Here is a 24,467-nt window from a genome sequence, read left to right on the forward strand (position 1 = left end):
TGGGATTTGCTTGTTCTTGTTTTTCTAGGAGTTTGAGATGTATCATTAGGTCATTGATTTGGGATCTTTCAATCTTTTTAATATATGCACTCATGGCTATAAACTTTCCTCTCAAGACTGCCTTAGCTGTGTCCCATAGGTTCCGGTAGGTTGTGTTTTCATTTTCATTGACTTCTAGGAACTTTTTAATTTCCTCTTTTATTGCATCGATGATCCATTCTTCATTAAGTAATGAGTTATTTAGTTTCCAGCTGTTTGCATGTTTTTTGTCTTTACTTTTGTTGTTGAGTTCTACTTTTACTGCATTGTGGTCAGATAGTATGCATGGTATTATTTCTATTTTCTTATATTTGCTGAGGCTTGCTTTGTGCCCTAGGATATGATCTATTTTGGAGAAGGTTCCATGGGCTGCTGAGAAGAATGTATATTGTGTAGAGGTTGGATGAAATGTTCTGTAGACATCTACTAGGTCCACTTGATCTATTGCATATTTTAGATCTTGGATTTCTTTATTGAGTTTTTGTTTGGATGACCTATCTATTGATGATAATGGAGTGTTAAAGTCTCCCACAACCACTGTGTTGGCGTTTATATATGCTTTTAGGTCTTTCAGGGTATGTTTGATGAAATTGGGTGCGTTGACATTGGGTGCGTACAGATTGATGATTATTATTTCCTTTTGGTCTATTTCCCCTTTTATTAGTATGGAATGTCCTTCTTTATCTCGTTTGATCAATGTAGGTTTGAAGTCTACTTTTTCAGAGATAAGTATTGCTACTCCTGCTTGTTTTCGGGGGCCATTGGCTTGGTAAATCTTCTTCCAGCCTTTCATCCTAAGCATATGCTTATTTCTGTCGGTGAGATGAGTCTCCTGTAAGCAACAAATTGTTGGATCTTCTTTTTTAATCCATTTTGTCAAACGGTGTCTTTTGATGGGTGAATTAAGTCCATTAACATTAAGTGTTAGTACTGATAGGTATGTGGTGATTCCTGCCATTTAGTTATCTTAGTTGTTTGAAGGTTTGATTGTGTGTACCTAACTTGATGTTACTCTCTACTGTCTTGCTTTTTCTTATCCTGTGGTTTGGTGCTGCCTGCCTTTTCATGGTTAAGTTGGGTGTCACTTTCTGTGTGCAGGATCCCTTGCAGAATCTTTTGTAATGGTGGCTTTGTGGTCACATATTGTTTTAGTTTCTGCTTATCATGGAAGACTTTTATTGCTCCATCTATTTTGAATGATAGCTTTGCTGGGTAGAGTATCCTGGGGTTGAAGTTATTTTCATTCAGTGCCCGGAAGATCTCACCCCACGCTCTTCTTGCTTTTAATGTTTCTGTTGAGAAGTCTGCTGTGATTTTGATGGGTTTACCTTTGTATGTTACTTGTTTTTTCTCTCTTGCAGCCTTCAATATTCTTTCCTTAGTTTCTGAACTTGTTGTTTTAATGATGATATGTCGTGGAGTAGTTCTATTTTGATCTAGTCTGTTTGGTGTCCTGGAGGCCTCTTGCATTTGTATGGGAATATCTTTCTCTAGATTTGGGAAATTTTCTGTTATTATTTTGTTGAATATATTACGCATTCCCTTCGCTTGCACCTCTTCTCCTTCTTCGATGCCCATGATTCTCAAGTTTGGTCTTTTGATGGAGTCAGTGAGTTCTTGCATTTTCTTTTCACAGGTCTTGAGTTGTTTAATTAGTAGTTCTTCAGTTTTTCCTTTAATTACCATTTCATCTTCAAGTTCTGAGATTCTGTCTTCTGTTTGTTCTATTCTGCTGGATTGGCCTTCCATTTTGTTTTGCAGTTCTGTTTCGTTCTTTTTTCTGAGGTTTTCCATATCCTGGCTGTTTTCTTCTTTATTGTTGTCTATTTTTGTCCTGAGTTCATTTATCCATTTATTCATTGTGTTCTCTCTTTCACTTTGGTGTTTATACAGTGCTTCTATGGTTTCCTTTATTTCTTCTTTTGCTTTTTCAAATTCTCTATTTTTATTGTCTTGGAATTTCTTGAGTGTCTCCTGTACATTTTGGTTGACCCTATCCAGTATCATCTCTATAAAATTCTCATTGAGTACTTGTAGTATGTCTTCTTTTAAATTATTCTTGTAGGCTTCATTGGGTCCTTTGGCATAGTTTATCTTCATTTTGTTGGAGTCTGGCTCTGAGTTTCTGTTCTCTTCATTCCCCTCTGGTTCCTGTACTAATTTTTTGCTGTGGGGAAACTGGTTTCCTTGTTTTTTCTGTCTTCCTGTCATTGTCCTTGGTGTTGTTACTGTCCCTGTACTGTGTGTAATTAAGTATTTTCTAGCTTGTAATAATAACAATGGTAATATTGAGAATGGAAGAGTGAGCTGAGATGGAAAGCAAGAAGTTAAAGAAAAGGGGAGAACAAATATACAGACAAGAGGGAGAAAGCAGAACAAGGTATCAGACAAGAGAGTTTCAAAGGTATAAACAGGGAGTGTTAGTGTACTAATCGACAGTAAGCTGGTCCGCGTCTTCCCAAGCCGTATGGGCGCCGGCCACTGGCGGCCCGGGGGCCTCCTCGGTTCTCCGTTTAACGTGAAGTGGAGATTCTCTGCGCCGGCTCTAGCCGCCATCTTGGAATTCCTCCTCTTCTAAATTTTTTAATGGAGAACTACATCAGCTGCAGGTAGTTATATGCATGAACCAATGTTAATGTAACACAGAAAGTGGAGACATTTGCTGATTAAAGCTCCACACAGACTCACAAAATGAAGGGCTACCAATTCTTATTGCATTCCCAGCATCTTAAGTCCACATCTGGTAAATGACCAGTTGACTGGACAACCTGTCAACCAGATAGACAAGTATAAGTTAGTAGAAAGAGAATACATGCACCTAAAAGTACAGTTAGACTGGCCCTGCAGTCATACCTTTCCCTGTGGAATACCATAAAATTATTGTCTATCATGTAGAATTTAGACAAAATTTCTATACCAACATGAACATTAATGTTAAGTGCAGCTGAACTGATTACACTGGAAAAAAACTGTATTCCAGAACTTCAGAACAGAAGCATGGGAATAAAATACATATACTAAGTAATTTTAGAACAATTTGTGATACACTTCATTAGGAACAGGAAACTACTTTTATAAGTGAAGTTTTTGAACTATACATAAACAGAGCTAAAAATGTTAAATAATCCACTCTGATGTTCTCATGATACGCATAAAAGTTTCCAATTATTCAATAACCTAGCTCATATAATGGAAGCATATTTTTCTGAAAGACTCACTGTATATTATACTGATACAAATATTAAGTAGGGCATAAAAGAAAATTTATCCAAGATAGATTTTTGTGTTCATTATTTAGTCCTTTCATAACCTCTCTGCTTAGTAAAGGAAATCATGGATCAAGCATGTACTCCCTGAACTCCCCAATTATACAGGTGGTATGTGCTAAATATTATCCTAATATTATGTCAAATATCATGTTATTTAATTCTCACATGTCTGTAATTGTTCCCATTTCACAGGTGTGGAAACAGATTCAAGATTTAGAATGTTAACTATATGTGTAGTTTATGTTGGTGCTATGATACAAAAATTATCTGTCTTAATACAAAGTCAATGTTTTTTGTATTGCATCATGCTCAGAACTAAGAACAGATCCTTAACCTTTTTTAAGGGAAAAGAGACATTTAATACACCTTGGTGTATTAAATACGTCTTAGGCATCAGCTCTGAGTTCATTGAGCACCTCTGAAATAGGGGTTCCTAAGAGTCAGGAAAAATATTTGATTCTTCTGACAGCCACAGACCCACTTGGGCACTAAGGCAAGTTCTTAATTTGAACATGACAGGAAATAATGCAGATTAATTTGTTGAAGGCCCTACCTTGAGTAGGATTAGATGAAACAAAATCCATTGGACAGGCAGTGGAAGCCAAAAGCTGGAACTTTCATATGTGCAACTAAAATTGCTTTTGCTATTCTTAGGTGTATGATAAGGTGAAGCATAAGCTTTACCAAATGGGCCTCTAATCAAAGCATCTGGTAGTCCTGATATCCCAAAGTAAGGTGAATATGGAATAAGCAGAGGACGATGGAAGAGTAAGTCAGAAAGGAGGCCTAGATATGGAAATAATTATAGCCAAGACTGTCCTAGGGCTGTGCTTCAGGCCTCTGCTTCTTTGGACTAAATAACCTTTTTAAGTCCAGACCAGCAAAAGTCTCTGCAGGTTTTATCAAGGCAGTTTTTAAAAACTATCACTTTGGTTCCTTTCTAACTGGTGTTTGGGTCTGAGATAGATAAGTGTTCTTCAGACTTGCTGCTGAGATGACCCGATATGTGTTCACTTGTACCATGACATTGATAATACCTTGTGGTTGCTAAAGAGGGAAAGTGAAGCTTTAAGAAGCCAGAAAACTTACCTAATGCACAGACACCATGACTTACTTGCACAACTCTAAATTGTATGCTTTGAAAAGTTGAATTTTTTGGTAAGTGAATTATATCTGAAACATGTTCTATTTTTCTATTTTTAAAAGTCTTAACTTACTTTCTGGGCCATGTTTTTGACAGAAAGCAGTATTTCTACCTTAAAGGTCTACTATTGACTCCTAACTAATTTTAATCAAACACAATCAAGTACTTCCTATATATAAACTCCGTGCTAGATGCTATGAAATATTTACCAAAATGAGCTTGTGATAATTATATAGTTTACTAAGCATTTATTATAAGCCACACATTATCTCCATCAGTGAAGCAGGTGCTTTCATTTCCATCCATTAAGTCGAGAAGCTGAGGTCAAGAAGATTAGATAGTTGCTCAAGGAACACAGCAACTAGTAAAACACAGAGCTGAGATTTGGACTCAAGTCTTTCTTACTACAAAGTCTATAATTTTATCCAATATGTTAAGCAAGCAAGACAAGGAAGAAAGACTGGAATGCAAAGCATACAAAAAAGTGAATGCTGGCATTCTGAGAGTAAGCAAACTATGGAGAGAGAGTTTCAAGTTCTAAACTAGATGTTTAGAAAATCCTACAACTGCAACATCCTTACTCTGCAAAGATGGCTTTAAAATTCTATCTCAATATGGAGTCTGGGGCCTGAATCTTCCTGACACAGCTATCATCTTCACAAAACAAACACAATTGCAAAAGATTCATACACTTGATAATGACTATAAAAACACAACATTCTATGTGTTGTTTTGGTCTAATATTCTTTGGCTATGAGAACAATGGCCATCTCTCATGTGAACAGATATTATTCTAAGTGTTTACCAAGCTCTAGGCACTAACTGGAGGATGAGGTGAGTAAGATATGAAAATTATCTCCAAAGAAGTGCCTAGATTGGAGTTCACTGATCCCATATCCCTGGAAATGTGGTGTACATGTGGTTAAGTGCCAGGCTTTAGCATCAGACCCCATTGGTTTCTATCCTAGTGCTGCCACTGACTAGCTGTGAATTTGAACACATTTTAAATTTCTTGATGCTTCCATTTCCTGGTCTGTAAAACTAGGGTGAGAGTAACACTATCCTTATAATATACTGTGAGAAATAAGTATGCAAAACCACCAGATGCAGAAGGTAATAAACACTAACTCATAGATAGCTTCAATTATCATCACCTGGTGGCAAAGTGTGGAAGAGCTGACTCATCTTGCCTAATATAGGTTTCTGATTATTTTCAATACCCTCAAATATATTTGATATACTCTTTGTATATAACCTAGGATCCACGCATAAAGATGCCAGGCTAGTAATTGAGAACAAGATGCTGGAAGAAGGCCCACTAAATTCACCTTGAGCACTTCTGAAAACATTCCTTTTAAATGTAACCCATTACACTTTGATAGCCTAGAAAGAGCCTTCACAGGCTCTTCTGGCTCTTCACATGACCAGAGAATATTTCTTCTTGTCCTGGCTTACAGCACATCCTTATATTTTCTTTCATATTATCTGTGTGTAAGTGAACCAGACACTCCTAAAAACATGCATCATTTTTGCATAACAGCTATGTAATAAATACACAGAGGTAAGCTAATGTGATGGTTAAGAGCAACAGCACTATGACAAAACAGATATAAATTAAAGTCCTGGTTCTTCCACTTTCTTGCTATAACTTTGGATACTCATCCTTCTAAAACCCATATTTCATCTATAAAATGTGATAAAAATATATAAAGAAAAGTTGTGAAAAGATGACATGATATGTGAAATGTATTCAGCACACTACTTACCACATGAATGGAAAATGGTGTATATGGTGGAAATAATATGTACATAAAAATTCTCAATAAATGGCAGTTATTAGTGCCAAAGACATGAACAAGGTAAGCCTAATAGCTTGGGTTCACTCTCAATTAAATAAGCATTTATGCAGCACCTGACAAGTAATTACATTTTGCTGCTTTCTGTGGGTACTAAATAAAGGAAAAAAATTACACAAGTTCTCTAAAACAAAGTCTCTGCTTTTTACATATCTAGACATGTCCTTATACTGGAAGGTGGAGCTGGTAGCAATGTTTCTGCAATCATCTCAGATGAGAATGTGAAGCAGGAGGAAGATAAACATATAGAGAGGTGGAGTTAGGTTTGATTGGAAATGAATCAGCCCATCCCACAGAGGGTAGCACCCACATTTTATAAGCTATATAAGGGCCACTATCGTAGTCCATCAATACCCTGCAAGCTGTATCAGGCTTTATCCTACTTGTTCCTTTGGTGAACCAGGTGAGAGAAAATTTATACAGCTACATCTATGAATATTTGGTGTTGTTCATAATAGAAACTCAAAAATATTAGCTAAGGCAGAGATTGCATATATCTTGCCATTCTATTTTTTCTGTGTTGTGTCTTTTTTTCCTGTCCCCTTTGTTTGCTTTTTTCTTGGTCAGTTTGATTAGTCTGGGGTCTTTTAGGAATAAGTAATAAGTGTGTCACTATGGAGAGGAAAAATGCAAATAGAAGTTTCTCTTCTTTTAGGCCATTCCATACTCTCTTCCTAGTCTTTTTGCATGCCACCTTTTCTGGGATGTGTAGCTCAAATAGGAAAGAGGCTGGCACTGTTATAGAGTCTCTTCCTTGTTCACTGTTGAGTCCTAGAGCTTCAAGATCTAATTATACAATAATCAAATTCCTGCCTGCATTGCTGAGCTTTTCTCCCTGATTAATGAAAAGAAACAGTGTTTGATCAAGTGCTGAAACCAGGACAGTTCCTAACCTCTGATAAGGGTTGTCTCAGAACTTCAAAGTACTAAGGTATCATTATCACTTCTCAGCCTTTTGGCTAAAATCAAGTGTAAAGTACTAGCATTATTAGCCCACTCTGTCTATTTTTGATTTGCTGGAAGGTTTTATGGTCCAGTTTCACTCTGGCACTCAAGGGGGATGCAGACATCACTTTTTACTCAGGAAAAGCACCAGTGAAACTAGAAAAAGAGATCGTTAGAGGGGAAAATATAAGGAAAGGGTGTAGGAGGGTGAATACAGTGGAAATAATATGTACGCATGTATGTAAATGGGAAAATGAGACCTGTTGAAACTATTCTAGGAATGGGAGAGGGGAGAATAAAGGACAATGATGGAGGAGGTGAATTTAACTATGACATATTGTAAGAACTTCTGTAAATGTCACAATGTACCCTCAGTACAACACTAATTTAAAAAAAGAAAAAGAGATTGTGGAAATGGTGTTTGGGTGGTTTCGGAAAATATGAAAGCCCTTGGACAATACCCAGGACATCAAAGTACTCAGCATGTAGAGACTACTTTCATCCAGAACAAGAAATATGGAGATCTGAGCCATCCATGACTTGATTTTAGCAAAGTAACTAAAAGTTAACCAAGTTTTGCTGTCTTGAAAGCTATTGTAAGATCTCTGACCCATCCTTACATGTGGAGGTTTAAAAGTGACAAGAGGCTTAAAAAACCATATTAAAATGAGAACTGTTGATATGCTAAAAGAAAGGAATTATAGAATCTTTTGTTTTTTTCTCTCTAGGTTTACTTAAACTTTCAAAAAGATGACAGACCTCTTAAGAAGTGTTGTCACAGTCATTGACATTTTCTACAAATACACGAAGCAAGATGGGGAATGTGGCACACTAAGCAAAGATGAGCTAAAGGAACTGTTAGAGAAAGAGTTTCGTCCAATTCTGAAGGTGAGGATCATGAAGCCTGCTGGGGTACAGTACATGCTCTGTTATAGGACCAAGGTTAGCTAAAAAGTGTAGAACCCCAATGGGCTCTGAGAAAACTATGTGAGTAGATTTTTGTTGGACAGCATGAAATCTACTAAGGCAGCATGCATTTTTTTAAATGTAAATGTTTCTCACTTTCCTGTGCGCTCCCACTTTATAGACTCAGACTTTCACATTCACATTGGCTAATCCTCTGAAAACACAGAAAATGTATTTGTACTAAGACATGAATTAATAAATTGTACTATCAAATGGGAGAAGGAAAGTTTAGAGAGGTATATTATCTACAAGGAGAATTAACAAAGTGGCAAAGGATGATTTAAAACTGACAACAAAGTACAAGCATTTTTTTCCATCTCCTTGTGAAGGACTTAGTTATTGACTTAAAAATAATAGATCCTATATAGAATGTGTTAACATGTATATTTAAAATCTATGCAAAACTAAAACATACCTGAACTGAACTTGGTTTATTTCACTCTTTCCAGTATTCCACTCCTGAGCACTTAATTCTCTAGCTTAGATCCTTGAAATACCTTCTTTCAAAGATCCCAATAGTCTCTATTTTCTGTTACCTCTTCCCATTTGCTGAATCCTATTAACCTAAAGTAATGCTCAGTGAGACTAAAACTACATAATGTAAAATATCCACAAATTCATAGCCCTACTAGGCTGGGTTAGTTGAAAATGTGGGTTAGGCTGACAAGGTCTCCCTGGTGTGTCCCTCATATATAGAACCCAGATGATCCAGATACTGTGGATGTCATCATGCATATGCTGGATCGAGATCATGACCGAAGACTAGACTTTACAGAGTTTCTTTTGATGGTATTCAAGCTGGCTATGGCCTGCAACAAGGTTCTCAGCAAAGAATACTGCAAAGCTTCAGGGTCAAAGAAGCACAGGCATGGTCACCGGCACCAAAAAGAAGAAAGGGAAACAGATGAAGAAGAAGAAGAGACAACAGGACCAAAATCAGGTTACAGACATTCAAGTTGGAGCGAGGAAGTGGAGCATGGGTATAATTCTGGGGGCTCAAGGGGAACTGCTAAACATAGACATGGGTCTAACTCCAGGAGGCTGGGAAGGCAAGGTGAATTATCCAGCTCAGAGGGATCTGAGAAAAGTCACCAAAGTTCTAGCTCTGGTCACTCTTGGAGGAGTGACAAAGAGAGACATGGTTCTAGCTCTGGAGAGCAAAGAGAAAGAAGAAATAAGTCACGTGGTAGCCCCTCTAGGGAATTTGGGGAGGAATATGAATCTGGATCTAGGTCAAATAGTCAGGGAAGGAAAGGTCATGGTGGTCTGTCACATGGCCAGGAGAGTAGTGAACATAAATCAAACTCTACTCAATCAAGAAAGAGTGGAGGACAAAAGCTTGCATCTAGCCCTACAAGTTCAGAAAACAACAGAACACAAAGTCATGAGTGTGGTTATAGCAATTTAGGTAGATGTGGAAGTCCACAAAATGCTTCTAGTTCTTGTCAGACAAGTAGATTTGGAGGGCAAGGAAACCAATCTAGCTGTACCCAGTCATGCTGTCAATCAGGAAGCACTTGGGGACAAGGTCATGGATGTATCTCAGGAAGTCAGTCCTCTGGATATTGTCAACCTGAGCCAAGCTCTTGTAGCCAGTCTTCTAGTCAAAGAAAATATGGATCTAGACAATGCTGTCAACCACAAAGCTGTGGAGGACAACAGGGCTCAAGTCAGTCCTCTTGCTGTGGACAATATGGGTCTGGAGCAAGTCAATCTTCTAATTATGGTCCATATAGATCTGGTTCCTGTGGACACTCTTCAAACTGTCAACAAAAAGGGTCTAGTTCAAGGCAATCTGCTAGCTATGAACAACATGGACCAGGTTCAAGTCAGTCCTCTGGCTTTGGACAACATAGGTCTAGCTCAAGTCAGTCTTGCTGTGGCCAACATGGGTCTGGCTCAGGTCAGCCATCTGGCTTTGGACAACTTGAATCCAGTTCACATCAGTCTTCTGGCTTTAGCCAACATGGGTCTGGTTCAGGTCAGTCCTCTGGCTTTGGCCAACATGGGTCTGGTTCAGGTCAGTCCTCTGGCTTTAGCCAGCATGGGACTGGATCAGGCCAGTCATCTGGGTTTGGACAACAGGAATCCAGTTCACATCAGTCCTCTGGCTTTGGCCAACATGGGTCTGGTTCAGGTCAGTCCTCTGGCTTTAGCCAACATGGGTCTGGCTCAGGTCAGCCGTCTGGCTTTGGACAACATGAATCCAGTTCACATCAGTCCTCTGGCTTTGGTCAACATGGATCTGGTTCAGGTCAGTCCTTTGGCTTTGGCCAACATAGGTCGGGTTCAGGTCAGTCCTCTGGCTTTGGACAGCATGGGTCTGGCTCAAGTCAGTCCTCTGGCTTAAGCCAACATGGGTCTGGCTCAGGTCAGTCATCTGGCTTTGGACAGCATGAATCTAGTTCACATCAGTCCTCTGGCTTTGGACAGCATGGGTCTGGTTCAGGTCAGTCATCTGGTTTTGGAAAACATGAATCCAGTTCACATCAGTCCTCTGGGTACAGTCAACATGGGTCTAGTTCAGGGCAGGCATCTGGCTTCAGACAGCATGGGTCTGGCTCTGGTGAGTCCTCTGGATATGGACAGTACGGGTCTGGCTCAGGTCAGTCCTCTGGCTTTGGACAGCATGGGTCTGGTTCGAGTCAGTCCTCTGGCTTCATCCAACATGGGTCTGGCTCAAGTCAGTCATCTGGCTTTGGAAAGCATGAATCCAGTTCACATCAGTTCTCTGGCTTTGGACAGCCTGGGTCTGGCTCAGGTCAGTCCTCTGGCTTTGGCCAACATGGGTCTGGCTCAGGTCAGTCATCTGGCTTTGGCCAACATGGATCTGGTTCAGGTCAGTCCTCTGGCTTTGGCCAACATGGGTCTGGCTCAAGTCAGTCCTCTGGCTTTGGACAGCATGGGTCTGGTTCAGGTCAATCTTCTGGCTATGGTCAACATGGGTCTAAGTCAGGGCAGGCATCTGGCTTTGGACATCATGGGTCTGGCTCTGGAGAGTCCTCTGGCTTTGGCCAACATGGGTCTGGCTCAAGTCAGTCCTCTGGCTTTGGACAGCATGGGTCTGGCTCAGGTCAGTCATCTGGCTTTGGCCAACATGGGTCTGGTTCAGGTCAATCTTCTGGCTATGGTCAACATGGGTCTAGGTCAGGGCAGGCATCTGGCTTTGGACATCATGGGTCTGGCTCTGGAGAGTCCTCTGGCTTTGGCCAACATGGGTCTGGCTCAAGTAAGTCCTCTGGATTTGGCCAACATGGATCTGGTTCACATCAATCCTCTAGTTTTGGACAGCATGAGTCTAGATCCAGTCAATCTAGTCAAGGTCAACATGCTTTTGCCTCTGGACCATCCTCTGGCACTGGCCAACATGGTTATGGATCAGGCAAGTCTCATACTGGTCCACATAGGTCTAGTTCAGGTCAGTCTTCTAGTTATGGTCAACATAAGTTTAGCACAGGTAAATCTTCTGGTTATGACCAACATAAATTGAGAGTAAGTGCACAAGGATTTGGGACTAGTTCAGGCCAAAAATATCCTCAAAATGGAAGACCAAACTCAGATTCAAGCCATAAGCAAACAAGGAAAAGTGGACAGGAGATAGCTACTCAAAGTGATAGTGAAAGAAGCAGGAGTGACTCTGAGAGTCACAGCAGCATTCAAGGACAAAGGGAACAAACACAAAGATCACATCAAGAACAGCGAGCTTCCATAAATAGAAGGCAGGAAAAAGCACATAAACAATCAAGTGACACTGAAGGTCAGTCAAATAACTGGGAGAAATATTCATCATCAACTCATAGGAATACTGGAAAAGATCAAGGAGAATCAGAATCTATTCCAACTAGGAATAAAAGACAAACACATGGACAGAGAGGTGACAGCACAGGGCTATCAGGTACACAACAGAGACACACAGCACCTACTCATGACTGCACAGGATCTTCCATAGGTAAACAAGAATCAACTAATAGTCAGTCAAGAGATAACACAAGAAATACGCAGGGAGGAAAGGGACAATCTACAAGATCAGAATCAAATACAACTAAAAGACACAGGGAGAGCCAATCCAGTGACAATGAAAAACATTCAAGAGACTTGCAAAGATACTCAGGGTTCACTGAAGGCCATGGTGGATCTCAACATGAAGAGTCAGTCCAAAGGCAACAAGGAACTCCTCATGGACAATCAAGAGATACCACCAGGCAAAATCAGCATAGAGGAGGACAATCCCAACAGTCTGGGTCCAGTCCATCTCCAAGAAGGACACCTGTTCATAGCCAGTCCAGTGACAGAGAGCAGCATTCAAAAATCTCACACAGGCAGACAGGATCCACTCAGGAACATGCTGGATCTCACCATGCAGAATCAGGATCCACAGTGAAAGGGAGACAGGGAATACCTCATGGACAGTCGAGAGATACAACTAGACGTGCCCAGTCTGGTCATGGGAAGTCACCACGTTCTGAACCCAGGATAACATCAGGGAGGACACCCACTGTCAGTGAATCCACTGATAGTGAAGAGCACACGGTCATCTCACACAGACAGTCTGGGTCCACTCAGGGCCATGGGGGATCTCAACATGGAGAGTCGGGATCCATAGTCCAAGGCAGACAGGGAACTCCTCACAGGCAGGCCAGAGATTCTAGTAGAAATGCCAAGACTGGCCGTGGTCAATCCCAACAGTCTGGCTCCAGTCCATCTCTAAGAAGGGCACCTATTCATAGCCAATCCAGTGACACAGAGGAGCATTCACAAGTCTCACAGAGGCAGTCTGGATCTACTCAGCACTATGGCAGATCTCAACATGGAGAATCAGGAACCACAATCCAAGGCAGACAGGGAACTCCTCATGGACAGTCAAGAGATACCACCAGGCAAAATCAGCATAGAGGAGGACAATCCCAACAGTCTGGGTCCAGTCCATCTCCAAGAAGGACACCTGTTCATAGCCAGTCCAGTGACAGAGAGCAGCATTCAAAAATCTCACACAGGCAGACAGGATCCACTCAGGAACATGCTGGATCTCACCATGCAGAATCAGGATCCACAGTGAAAGGGAGACAGGGAATACCTCATGGACAGTCGAGAGATACAACTAGACGTGCCCAGTCTGGTCATGGGAAGTCACCACGTTCTGAACCCAGGATAACATCAGGGAGGACACCCACTGTCAGTGAATCCACTGATAGTGAAGAGCACACGGTCATCTCACACAGACAGTCTGGGTCCACTCAGGGCCATGGGGGATCTCAACATGGAGAGTCGGGATCCATAGTCCAAGGCAGACAGGGAACTCCTCACAGGCAGGCCAGAGATTCTAGTAGAAATGCCAAGACTGGCCGTGGTCAATCCCAACAGTCTGGCTCCAGTCCATCTCCAAGAAGGGCACCTATTCATAGCCAATCCAGTGACACAGAGGAGCATTCACAAGTCTCACAGAGGCAGTCTGGATCTACTCAGCACTATGGCAGATCTCAACATGGAGAATCAGGAACCACAATCCAAGGCAGACAGGGAACTCCTCATGGACAGTCAAGAGATACCACGAGGCAAAATCAGCATAGAGGAGGACAATCCCAACAGTCTGGGTCCAGTCCATCTCCAAGAAGGACACCTGTTCATAGCCAGTCCAGTGACAGAGAGCAGCATTCAAAAATCTCACACAGGCAGACAGGATCCACTCAGGAACATGCTGGATCTCACCATGCAGAATCAGGATCCACAGTGAAAGGGAGACAGGGAATACCTCATGGACAGTCGAGAGATACAACTAGACGTGCCCAGTCTGGTCATGGGAAGTCACCACGTTCTGAACCCAGGATAACATCAGGGAGGACACCCACTGTCAGTGAATCCACTGATAGTGAAGAGCACACGGTCATCTCACACAGACAGTCTGGGTCCACTCAGGGCCATGGGGGATCTCAACATGGAGAGTCGGGATCCATAGTCCAAGGCAGACAGGGAACTCCTCACAGGCAGGCCAGAGATTCTAGTAGAAATGCCAAGACTGGCCGTGGTCAATCCCAACAGTCTGGCTCCAGTCCATCTCTAAGAAGGGCACCTATTCATAGCCAATCCAGTGACACAGAGGAGCATTCACAAGTCTCACAGAGGCAGTCTGGATCTACTCAGCACTATGGCAGATCTCAACATGGAGAATCAGGAACCACAATCCAAGGCAGACAGGGAACTCCTCATGGACAGTCAAGAGATACCACCAGGCAAAATCAGCATAGAGGAGGACAATCCCAACAGTCTGGGTCCAGTCCATCTCCAAGAAGGACACCTGTTCATAGCCAGTCCAGTGACAGAGAGCAGCATTCAAAAATCTCACACAGGCAGACAGGATCCACTCAGGAACATGCTGGATCTCACCATGCAGAATCAGGATCCACAGTGAAAGGGAGACAGGGAATACCTCATGGACAGTCGAGAGATACAACTAGACGTGCCCAGTCTGGTCATGGGAAGTCACCACGTTCTGAACCCAGGATAACATCAGGGAGGACACCCACTGTCAGTGAATCCACTGATAGTGAAGAGCACACGGTCATCTCACACAGACAGTCTGGGTCCACTCAGGGCCATGGGGGATCTCAACATGGAGAGTCGGGATCCATAGTCCAAGGCAGACAGGGAACTCCTCACAGGCAGGCCAGAGATTCTAGTAGAAATGCCAAGACTGGCCGTGGTCAATCCCAACAGTCTGGCTCCAGTCCATCTCTAAGAAGGGCACCTATTCATAGCCAATCCAGTGACACAGAGGAGCATTCACAAGTCTCACAGAGGCAGTCTGGATCTACTCAGCACTATGGCAGATCTCAACATGGAGAATCAGGAACCACAATCCAAGGCAGACAGGGAACTCCTCATGGACAGTCAAGAGATACCACCAGGCAAAATCAGCATAGAGGAGGACAATCCCAACAGTCTGGGTCCAGTCCATCTCCAAGAAGGACACCTGTTCATAGCCAGTCCAGTGACAGAGAGCAGCATTCAAAAATCTCACACAGGCAGACAGGATCCACTCAGGAACATGCTGGATCTCACCATGCAGAATCAGGATCCACAGTGAAAGGGAGACAGGGAATACCTCATGGACAGTCGAGAGATACAACTAGACGTGCCCAGTCTGGTCATGGGAAGTCACCACGTTCTGAACCCAGGATAACATCAGGGAGGACACCCACTGACAGTGAATCCACTGATAGTGAAGAGCACACGGTCATCTCTCACAGACAGTCTGGGTCTACTCAGGGCCATGGGGGATCTCAACATGGAGAGTCGGGATCCATAGTCCAAGGCAGACAGGGAACTCCTCACAGGCAGGCCAGAGATTCTAGTAGAAATGCCAAGACTGGCCGTGGTCAATCCCAACAGTCTGGCTCCAGTCCATCTCCAAGAAGGGCACCTATTCATAGCCAATCCAGTGACACAGAGGAGCATTCACAAGTCTCACAGAGGCAGTCTGGATCTACTCAGCACTATGGCAGATCTCAACATGGAGAATCAGGAACCACAATCCAAGGCAGACAGGGAACTCCTCATGGACAGTCAAGAGATACCACCAGGCAAAATCAGCATAGAGGAGGACAATCCCAACAGTCTGGGTCCAGTCCATCTCCAAGAAGGACACCTGTTCATAGCCAGTCCAGTGACAGAGAGCAGCATTCAAAAATCTCACACAGGCAGACAGGATCCACTCAGGAACATGCTGGATCTCACCATGCAGAATCAGGATCCACAGTGAAAGGGAGACAGGGAATACCTCATGGACAGTCGAGAGATACAACTAGACGTGCCCAGTCTGGTCATGGGAAGTCACCACGTTCTGAACCCAGGATAACATCAGGGAGGACACCCACTGACAGTGAATCCACTGATAGTGAAGAGCACACGGTCATCTCTCACAGACAGTCTGGGTCTACTCAGGGCCATGGGGGATCTCAACATGGAGAGTCGGGATCCATAGTCCAAGGCAGACAGGGAACTCCTCACAGGCAGGCCAGAGATTCTAGTAGAAATGCCAAGACTGGCCGTGGTCAATCCCAACAGTCTGGCTCCAGTCCATCTCTAAGAAGGGCACCTATTCATAGCCAATCCAGTGACACAGAGGAGCATTCACAAGTCTCACAGAGGCAGTCTGGATCTACTCAGCACTATGGCAGATCTCAACATGGAGAATCAGGAACCACAATCCAAGGCAGACAGGGAACTCCTCATGGACAGTCAAGAGATACCACCAGGCAAAATCAGCATAGAGGAGGACAATCCCAACAGTCTGGGTCCAGTCCATCTCCAAGAAGGACACCTGTTCATAGCCAGTCCAGTGACAGAGAGCAGCATTCAAAAATCTCACACAGGCAGACAGGATCCACTCAGGAACATGCTGGATCTCACCATGCAGAATCAGGATCCACAGTGAAAGGGAGACAGGGAATACCTCATGGACAGTCGAGAGATACAACTAGACGTGCCCAGTCTGGTCATGGGAAGTCACCACGTTCTGAACCCAGGATAACATCAGGGAGGACACCCACTGTCAGTGAATCCACTGATAGTGAAGAGCACACGGTCATCTCACACAGACAGTCTGGGTCCACTCAGGGCCATGGGGGATCTCAACATGGAGAGTCGGGATCCATAGTCCAAGGCAGACAGGGAACTCCTCACAGGCAGGCCAGAGATTCTAGTAGAAATGCCAAGACTGGCCGTGGTCAATCCCAACAGTCTGGCTCCAGTCCATCTCTAAGAAGGGCACCTATTCATAGCCAATCCAGTGACACAGAGGAGCATTCACAAGTCTCACAGAGGCAGTCTGGATCTACTCAGCACTATGGCAGATCTCAACATGGAGAATCAGGAACCACAATCCAAGGCAGACAGGGAACTCCTCATGGACAGTCAAGAGATACCACCAGGCAAAATCAGCATAGAGGAGGACAATCCCAACAGTCTGGGTCCAGTCCATCTCCAAGAAGGACACCTGTTCATAGCCAGTCCAGTGACAGAGAGCAGCATTCAAAAATCTCACACAGGCAGACAGGATCCACTCAGGAACATGCTGGATCTCACCATGCAGAATCAGGATCCACAGTGAAAGGGAGACAGGGAATACCTCATGGACAGTCGAGAGATACAACTAGACGTGCCCAGTCTGGTCATGGGAAGTCACCACGTTCTGAACCCAGGATAACATCAGGGAGGACACCCACTGACAGTGAATCCACTGATAGTGAAGAGCACACGGTCATCTCTCACAGACAGTCTGGGTCTACTCAGGGCCATGGGGGATCTCAACATGGAGAGTCGGGATCCATAGTCCAAGGCAGACAGGGAACTCCTCACAGGCAGGCCAGAGATTCTAGTAGAAATGCCAAGACTGGCCGTGGTCAATCCCAACAGTCTGGCTCCAGTCCATCTCCAAGAAGGGCACCTATTCATAGCCAATCCAGTGACACAGAGGAGCATTCACAAGTCTCACAGAGGCAGTCTGGATCTACTCAGCACTATGGCAGATCTCAACATGGAGAATCAGGAACCACAATCCAAGGCAGACAGGGAACTCCTCATGGACAGTCAAGAGATACCACCAGGCAAAATCAGCATAGAGGAGGACAATCCCAACAGTCTGGGTCCAGTCCATCTCCAAGAAGGACACCTGTTCATAGCCAGTCCAGTGACAGAGAGCAGCATTCAAAAATCTCACACAGGCAGACAGGATCCACTCAGGAACATGCTGGATCTCACCATGCAGAATCAGGATCCACAGTGAAAGGGAGACAGGGAATACCTCATGGACAGTCGAGAGATACAACTAGACGTGCCCAGTCTGGTCATGGGAAGTCACCACGTTCTGAACCCAGGATAACATCAGGGAGGACACCCACTGACAGTGAATCCACTGATAGTGAAGAGCACACGGTCATCTCTCACAGACAGTCTGGGTCTACTCAGGGCCATGGGGGATCTCAACATGGAGAGTCGGGATCCATAGTCCAAGGCAGACAGGGAACTCCTCACAGGCAGGCCAGAGATTCTAGTAGAAATGCCAAGACTGGCCGTGGTCAATCCCAACAGTCTGGCTCCAGTCCATCTCCAAGAAGGGCACCTATTCATAGCCAATCCAGTGACACAGAGGAGCATTCACAAGTCTCACAGAGGCAGTCTGGATCTACTCAGCACTATGGCAGATCTCAACATGGAGAATCAGGAACCACAATCCAAGGCAGACAGGGAACTCCTCATGGACAGTCAAGAGATACCACCAGGCAAAATCAGCATAGAGGAGGACAATCCCAACAGTCTGGGTCCAGTCCATCTCCAAGAAGGACACCTGTTCATAGCCAGTCCAGTGACAGAGAGCAGCATTCAAAAATCTCACACAGGCAGACAGGATCCACTCAGGAACATGCTGGATCTCACCATGCAGAATCAGGATCCACAGTGAAAGGGAGACAGGGAATACCTCATGGACAGTCGAGAGATACAACTAGACGTGCCCAGTCTGGTCATGGGAAGTCACCACGTTCTGAACCCAGGATAACATCAGGGAGGACACCCACTGTCAGTGAATCCACTGATAGTGAAGAGCACACGGTCATCTCACACAGACAGTCTGGGTCCACTCAGGGCCATGGGGGATCTCAACATGGAGAGTCGGGATCCATAGTCCAAGGCAGACAGGGAACTCCTCACAGGCAGGCCAGAGATTCTAGTAGAAATGCCAAGACTGGCCGTGGTCAATCCCAACAGTCTGGCTCCAGTCCATCTCTAAGAAGGGCACCTATTCATAGCCAATCCAGTGACACAGAGGAGCATTCACAAGTCTCACAGAGGCAGTCTGGATCTACTCAGCACTATGGCAGATCTCAACATGGAGAATCAGGAACCACAATCCAAGACAGACAGGGAACTCCTCATGGACAATCAAGAGATACCACCAGGCAAAATCAGCATAGAGGAGGACAATCCCAACAGTCTGGGTCCAGTCCATCTCCAAGAAGGACACCTGTTCATAGCCAGTCCAGTGACAGAGAGCAGCATTCAAAAATCTCACACAGGCAGACAGGATCCACTCAGGAACATGCTGGATCTCACCATGCAGAATCAGGATCCACAGTGAAAGGGAGACAGGGAATACCTCATGGACAGTCGAGAGATACAACTAGACGTGCCCAGTCTGGTCATGGGAAGTCACCACGTTCTGAACCCAGGATAACATCAGGGAGGACACCCACTGTCAGTGAATCCACTGATAGTGAAGAGCACACGGTCATCTCTCACAGACAGTCTGGGTCTACTCAGGGCCATGGGGGATCTCAACATGGAGAGTCGGGATCCATAGTCCAAGGCAGACAGGGAACTCCTCACAGGCAGGCCAGAGATTCTAGTAGAAATGCCAAGACTGGCCGTGGTCAATCCCAACAGTCTGGCTCCAGTCCATCTCCAAGAAGGGCACCTATTCATAGCCAATCCAGTGACACAGAGGAGCATTCACAAGTCTCACAGAGGCAGTCTGGATCTACTCAGCACTATGGCAGATCTCAACATGGAGAATCAGGAACCACAATCCAAGGCAGACAGGGAACTCCTCATGGACAGTCAAGAGATACCACCAGGCAAAATCAGCATAGAGGAGGACAATCCCAACAGTCTGGGTCCAGTCCATCTCCAAGAAGGACACCTGTTCATAGCCAGTCCAGTGACAGAGAGCAGCATTCAAAAATCTCACACAGGCAGACAGGATCCACTCAGGAACATGCTGGATCTCACCATGCAGAATCAGGATCCACAGTGAAAGGGAGACAGGGAATACCTCATGGACAGTCGAGAGATACAACTAGACGTGCCCAGTCTGGTCATGGGAAGTCACCACGTTCTGAACCCAGGATAACATCAGGGAGGACACCCACTGTCAGTGAATCCACTGATAGTGAAGAGCACACGGTCATCTCACACAGACAGTCTGTGTCTACTCAGGGCCATGGTGGATCTCATCATACTCATAGGCAGTTAAGGGATAGCACAGGAAAGCAATCAATTAGTATTCATCTTCAAACTGGAAGAAGGCATTTTCAGTCAGATCATAGTGGAAACCAAAGGCATGGTTCTAGCCAACACTGGAGACATGGCAGCTATGGTAATGCAGATTATGACTACGGACAGTCTGGGTATGGACCTTCTGGAGACCATAGAAATAGTAGCCTCAATCCTAGTCCTTTGAGGTCAGCAGATAGAGCTACAAATACTCTAGAGTCTGGACATGGACAATTATTTTATATATGTGACCATGTACCATCCGAAAGAACTGATGGAACAGTCAGTCTAGTGTCAGAATATGGAGAATCAGAAATAAATCTTGTACAATCAGTTGATTCCCTCAATCAGTTTGAATTCAGTACAGCTAGAAGCCAAGGGGCTAATCATGGCCACTCTGTAATGACTTCTGCAGAGTCAAATGACATTGATGCTAATCCTGAATATAGTATAACCAGAAAGCAGAGGTCGACTCATAGCCTGTCAAATGTCCACTCTGGATCTGGCCATAGACAATACATATCATTTCATGGTCAGTCAGAATCTAGTTCAACTAGAAAGAATTCTGGATTGAGTAATGATGAAAGTCAAGTATATAGCCATGTACTACCAAGTGACAGTTATGAGAAGTCAAGTGAAAGCAGAAGTCAACAATCCTTTTCCAATCATTCTCTTTATGACCAAAACCCTATGGGAAGTGAAGAGAATAGATACACTTATTTATCAAGGAGCACAACCACATTTGGTAGGAAAAGGCAAGAGCAAGAGTTGAGATCTAATGTATCAAGGGGCATCAGAAGATACAGTCAGGATATAGATAACAATCAGACAGGAGGCTCTGAGGCCAGAGGTTGCCATGGCAATGGGAAAATAGGCTCAGGTTCCTTCTCCTTAGACATCAACACTCCACTCTATGAATATGTCCAAGAACAAAGAAGCTATTACTTTGAATAAGAACACAATAGAAAACAAAGTTTCACATGATAAGAACCAATCCAAAGATGAAATGAGACAAATAGTAAGAAAATAAGATATTTAACATAATCCCTTCTTTTGGTAGTAGGGATAATGTGTCTGTTCTTTTATATTAACTATAATACTATACTCTATTAATTTTGTTTGGTGCAAGGTCTTTTTGTAAGGCTCCATAATCATTGAGCTCCTTGGCACTCTACCATTTGAGCCATATCCCCGCCCCATTGAGCTCCTTGGATAGAAACACTGAATGGAGGAAATTTTAAAAAACTCATTTGGGACTATATTTGAAGTATATGATAAAGTGATTTAGATGTGGATTAAAAAAATGAACATTTAAAAATTTTTGAGATTCAAAATTACTTTTTCCAGATTTTGTTTTAATTGATTATTAACAAGCCTGTCCAAGAAGTTAAGAGCAAGATTTAGGAGTCACAATTTCTCTAATAATGTTACAATACATCACATGTCCTAAACAAAAAAATGTAGTAATGCCTTAGGTGAAGATTCAGAATATTTTTATCTTTTTGAAATACTACTGGAACTCTGTACTACTATTGAATTTATATCATGACCTCCTGGATACAAGAACAAAAAAACCATGTATTTCATTAAAATCAGCAATAAGCTTTTCATCAAAGCAGTGTCTCTTCTCTTTTATCTTCACAAACACAAACATAGCTCCCACCATGGAGTCAGATGCACATTTTCCTTCTACCTCTGGACACCTAGGTGACAATGAAGAACTTAGATACCAATAATAAGTTCAAAGAAGGCAAAAGCTAACTGTATCTGATCTTTTCCTCAATCTAATCACTGTCTGAAGGATTTACAGAGAGAAAGACATTATACTGAGTTGGTATCTGATGCCATTGTTAATCATGATGACCACAGTAAACATTATTAAACATAAACCCAAGTGGCTATTTCCTAACAAAACCCAACCTCTGAAAATGCAAGTTATGCCTTGTGGATTCTCTTTGTCAAAGATATGAATGGAAATGTCCTTACTAATGAAGGTAATGAGGCCTTGAAATTTCCTGTAGAAAAAAAACAACTAAAAATATATTCCTACTCAGGAGGAGAAAATACATGAATTTGTTATGAATTATGGAAAAAACAAGAAACAAAGAATGTGTACAAAGATACTGACCTTAACACAAAATTCACTACTCCAAAATCACAGATAATTTCTAGAATATCAAAGCTAGTAAGAAATATAAAGGTCACCTCCTTAATTTGCAGGTTAAGAGAAAAAAGTCAAGCAAAACATACTTAATTTAAAAAACAAGTGATAGCTCCCTAAATCAGATTTTGGTACTCTCTTTTTGCTTAAAAATCAAGCTGTTTTTCTTCCACCTTCCTTTTGGAATACAAACTAATGTGATATTTGTTGATGTACGAATACATTTGCCATCCCTAACATTTCAAGATGGTTTAATAGAGGCACCCAGCACTTACTACCTTTTCTACAAAGAAGAAACAAAGAAACAGGTAGATGGTTACATTTTGAGGTGAGTGCCTGTGACAGAACACTAGAAATCATCAAGAAAGAGACTAAAATTTTGTAAGATTCTGAGACCTGCATAGAGAGGAAAAAGATATGCAGGCATCTGCCACTCTTGCTCTAAAACCAGGAGAGGGGAATTCTGCAGTCACATGCAAATCCATGCCTTTATAGGGGTAAGGATGGAAGACAGTCCCATCAAACTCTATCAGCATGAATGCTGGCCATTCTAGCTATTGAGAAGCTTTGCAATTCTCACAGAGTTGCAGCCTATTTAGATAAGTATTCTAAAATCTGCATAATACCCCTGCTTTGGAAAAGGATTTCCCAGGGAATCCCCCAACCCCCAGGATGTTGTAGCCAGGAACCAGAAAGAAACTATTTCTGAATTTAGATTTCTCTAAGAGCCAGAAATCTCTGCATACTCCCACCCATGAGACCACCACAAATATTCCACTGCACTGGCTCAGCAGGTAGCCAGCCACCTTGTGAACCAAACTTGGCCCAGGACAGTGGTTCTGACTCAAACCCACTGCACTATACATAATAGATCATGTCTTGAGGGGAATGTAGGATGCCACCCTCAAGAACCAGGAGACCAAGGAGCTTGCCCTCTAAGAGCCCTGGGATGTAGTCAATCATGTGCTAGGACTGAAGGCAGAATCCCATTCATTTCCCACTGCCCCCTGACACATACCCTGCAATGCACAAAGTTGCCTGCTACTAACAAGGCAAGAAAAGAACATTGTGGTTCCATTGCTTCCTGGCCCACATGGCGGCCTTGAGCAATGCTGTCACTCTGGCTATCACGTTATCCTGAGCATGCAAAGTCAAAGGAGACACTGAGAGGCTTTTTGCCAGGTGCTGGTTATATCTTACCCTCACTCATTCCCTTGTGGGCCCTATTGCTGAAAGAGTCAGAGGAAGAAAATCTCTGATCAACTTATCCCTGGGCACACACACCCAAAGGAGGTTCAAGAGGAATATTTCCTGGTTTTTAGCAATGTCCAGCTTCCACCTCACTCCATGTGAGCACTACAGTTGACACAGTGAGGGTGGAAAAATCCCCAGTCATCCCCAGGTACACACAGTTGGGATGTCCAAAGTCCTGCTACCGGGTGGGCATTCCCACAGTAGCAGCATAGAGGAACATCATAGCTATTGCTGTCACCACACCTATCCTACTCCCACAACTTGTTTGACCATGCACTTCTGTCAGGACTAGATGTGAGCACCACAGAGCGTGTGTTGTGGTTTGTGCCACCACTCCCCACCCCCACCCCCATGAACACCTGGTCCTGCACCACTATCTGGTCAAAGGATATGTGTTTCAGGAAACACACTACTACTGGTGCACTGAATGAATAATGTCACAAACCCTATTCAATGAAATAATAGCAGAAAACTTTCTTAATGTTGCAAAAAACATGGACATCCATGTATAGGAGGTATGCACAAACAGCATGACTATAACAGCCAACATGGACACTGCCTAAGAAAATACCCATTACCCAGTAAGGACCTAAACTCCCATAGTAGGGATAGTCACACAGTACAAACCCTTCATACTCTGGTGTCTGTAACACTCATGCCTGAGTTGTTAGGAGGTCCCATTCTTGTGTAGCCTAAAGAGACAGTTGATTTCTCCTAACTTTGACATGATACTGACTGTGCCTGAACTCACTGATCACAGCCAAAGAAGTTACAGGGCAACTATACTG

General features: G+C 43.4%; 1 protein-coding gene across 1 annotated transcript; it reads left to right on the forward strand.

The window, feature by feature from the left end:
- Nucleotides 1-6,656: 6,656 nt before the first annotated feature.
- Flg2 (filaggrin 2) lies at nt 6,657-21,425 on the forward strand. The gene is made up of 3 exons (XM_074048086.1): nt 6,657-6,711; nt 7,982-8,141; nt 8,916-21,425. Exons 2-3 carry the CDS (start codon nt 8,004-8,006, stop codon nt 21,216-21,218), a joined length of 12,441 nt encoding a protein of 4,146 aa, XP_073904187.1. The 5' UTR covers nt 6,657-6,711; nt 7,982-8,003; the 3' UTR covers nt 21,219-21,425.
- Nucleotides 21,426-24,467: the final 3,042 nt, after the last annotated feature.

This window comes from Castor canadensis, chromosome 11 (genome assembly GCF_047511655.1).
Source record: "Castor canadensis chromosome 11, mCasCan1.hap1v2, whole genome shotgun sequence".
NCBI classification, from domain to species: domain Eukaryota; kingdom Metazoa; phylum Chordata; class Mammalia; order Rodentia; family Castoridae; genus Castor; species Castor canadensis.

Excerpts from the sequence above, each read along its gene's own strand:
- Flg2 (XM_074048086.1), top strand. The coding sequence starts at position 8,004 with ATGACAGACCTCTTAAGAAGTGTTGTCACAGTCATTGACATTTTCTAC. Across the intron at positions 8,142-8,915 it reads AGTTTCGTCCAATTCTGAAG|AACCCAGATGATCCAGATAC; the intron begins GTGAGGATCATG and ends CCTCATATATAG.